Genomic DNA, 1,907 nt, shown 5'->3' on the forward strand with positions numbered 1-1,907 from the left:
CGAGACAGGTGATGATTCTCCACCATTCCAATGCGGCTTGCAACCATTCATTATTTCACATTTGAGGCGGCCTTTCATGAGATCAACAGCCTGCTTAGAACTGTGTATTATGGATTGGCCCCATGGAGCTGTAAGATATTATGCATGGATCTTTTACGATGGGAATGTTTCTAATAGAGTGACTTTCTAGTTCAAGGCTGTATCCTTTCGCTCATCGCATGAAATCCAATGTTGTCTATGAATTTGCATTGACTCGATATGGTGGACTGCCACAAGTGCTTATTGACAGCGACATCCTCGAACAGCATCTTATTTTGTGGAACTTGAACACAGCAAGTAATTGGAGCGATGCCATTGTTGGATGACCTTGTCCATCTCAGATCCTGATTTATGCATCCACAATCAATCACACCAAGGCTTTCTCATCAATCTATCAGCTCATCACCATTCTCAACGGACGATTTATCACTCTTTGTGGTCACAGAAATGCCCACGCCCACCGATGCAGATATAAACAAGATGAATGTTGCCGCCCATCGGTTTTCTCCCACACATCTCTCTTTCTTTCCATCATATCCTTGCTTCCTTGCTGGCAACTCCAAGGTCCTTTGGTGAGTATTATGATTGAGAGTCCTTTTGTAAGCGATCCATGTGCTAATACCTGTGATGATCTTTAGCGTCTCATTGTTGTCCTTGCACTTCCATTTTCCTTGTTGTCACTTGCGATATTTGCCGCTTCTGATAAGGTAAGACCTAATGGCCTCGCTTGATAAACCATATGCTCATATACATATTGTGTCCGGTATATTGTAGCTGCCTCCGAAAAGTTGGATTAGGTGGCATATTGTACTACAGCCTGCTTGGGGTGTTATATCGGTTTCTCAGCACAACATCGATATGAAGTTCTATAGACGCATAAATGAACACTGCCTCCAAATGATTAAGCAATACGGCGTACCACCAGTGGTCATTGCCATATGCATCAAGAACACCGCATCAACAGTAATGAACAAAAGTTGCTTCAAGGAATGGCTACGCATAAAGCCATGCAGCATGTGTACGGCTTACCGGCACCAAAGAATACTGCTACTACTACCACAACAGCAACAACAACATCATCGTCCCTAGACGAGCTCTGTAAGTATTTTTATGAAAGGTACATATTTTTGGCAATACATTGATGCTAATTGATTTATTCTTTATAGGTGAAATGGTGAAGCTTTTAATATGCTCGATATCTATGAGCGTGATACCGATATCCCATATGCAATCCCTGATACTCCAGAAGAGCCGTAGAGAATGGTAAGTGCATTACATGTTGGGATTGATACCAAATGGCGTGATTTCATATTAAGCCAATCTTTTTACTTTTATAGAGGACATAGATTCCTCTGAGCCCAAGCCCAAGACCTGCCGGCATCGCAATGGCATCACCGTTGCCATCACCCACCACCACCGCAGCCACCAATTTTATATATCCAAGAAGTGACACCAGCAACAACAGGCGATCACGATTACAGTTCCAAGGGCCATTTTCACGCCCTCGAAGTCGCCTTCGATGGCAGAGACAAAGTGGAAATCCACCACCCCCACTTCCAAGACCGCCACCATCACCGCCACACAACCTCCAATGCCACCCGCAACCACACTCTCGCCCATCAAACAAGAGGATAGACTAAGGCCTATCGCACGTCCTAGAAGACTCCTACAACGGCCAGAGACAACAACAGCATTATCATCATTACCAATACCCTCATCATTGTCGCCTATATTATCACTACTACCACAGATATTACATATAAAAAGAAGATGATAGAGAGAGTGAAAGTACGTTGAGAATCGATATATGTATTTCAATGTCAAGATTAAAATAAAGATGTGTTACCAGCTACAACCACAACATGCAC

At 43.3% G+C, this 1,907-nt stretch overlaps 1 protein-coding gene across 1 annotated transcript; it reads left to right on the plus strand.

Moving 5' to 3' along the window:
* Nucleotides 1-897: 897 nt before the first annotated feature.
* Nucleotides 898-1,306, plus strand: O0I10_013232 (uncharacterized protein; the record flags this gene model as incomplete). Its single annotated transcript, XM_058493036.1, has 3 exons — nucleotides 898-1,002; nucleotides 1,053-1,137; nucleotides 1,206-1,306. 3 exons carry the CDS (start codon nucleotides 898-900, stop codon nucleotides 1,304-1,306), a joined length of 291 nt encoding a protein of 96 aa, XP_058336198.1.
* Between the last annotated feature and the right edge of the window lie 601 nt (nucleotides 1,307-1,907).

The sequence above is a fragment of the Lichtheimia ornata genome (genome assembly GCF_029851405.1).
Source record: "Lichtheimia ornata isolate CBS 291.66 chromosome Unknown scaffold00350, whole genome shotgun sequence".
NCBI lineage: Eukaryota > Fungi > Mucoromycota > Mucoromycetes > Mucorales > Lichtheimiaceae > Lichtheimia > Lichtheimia ornata.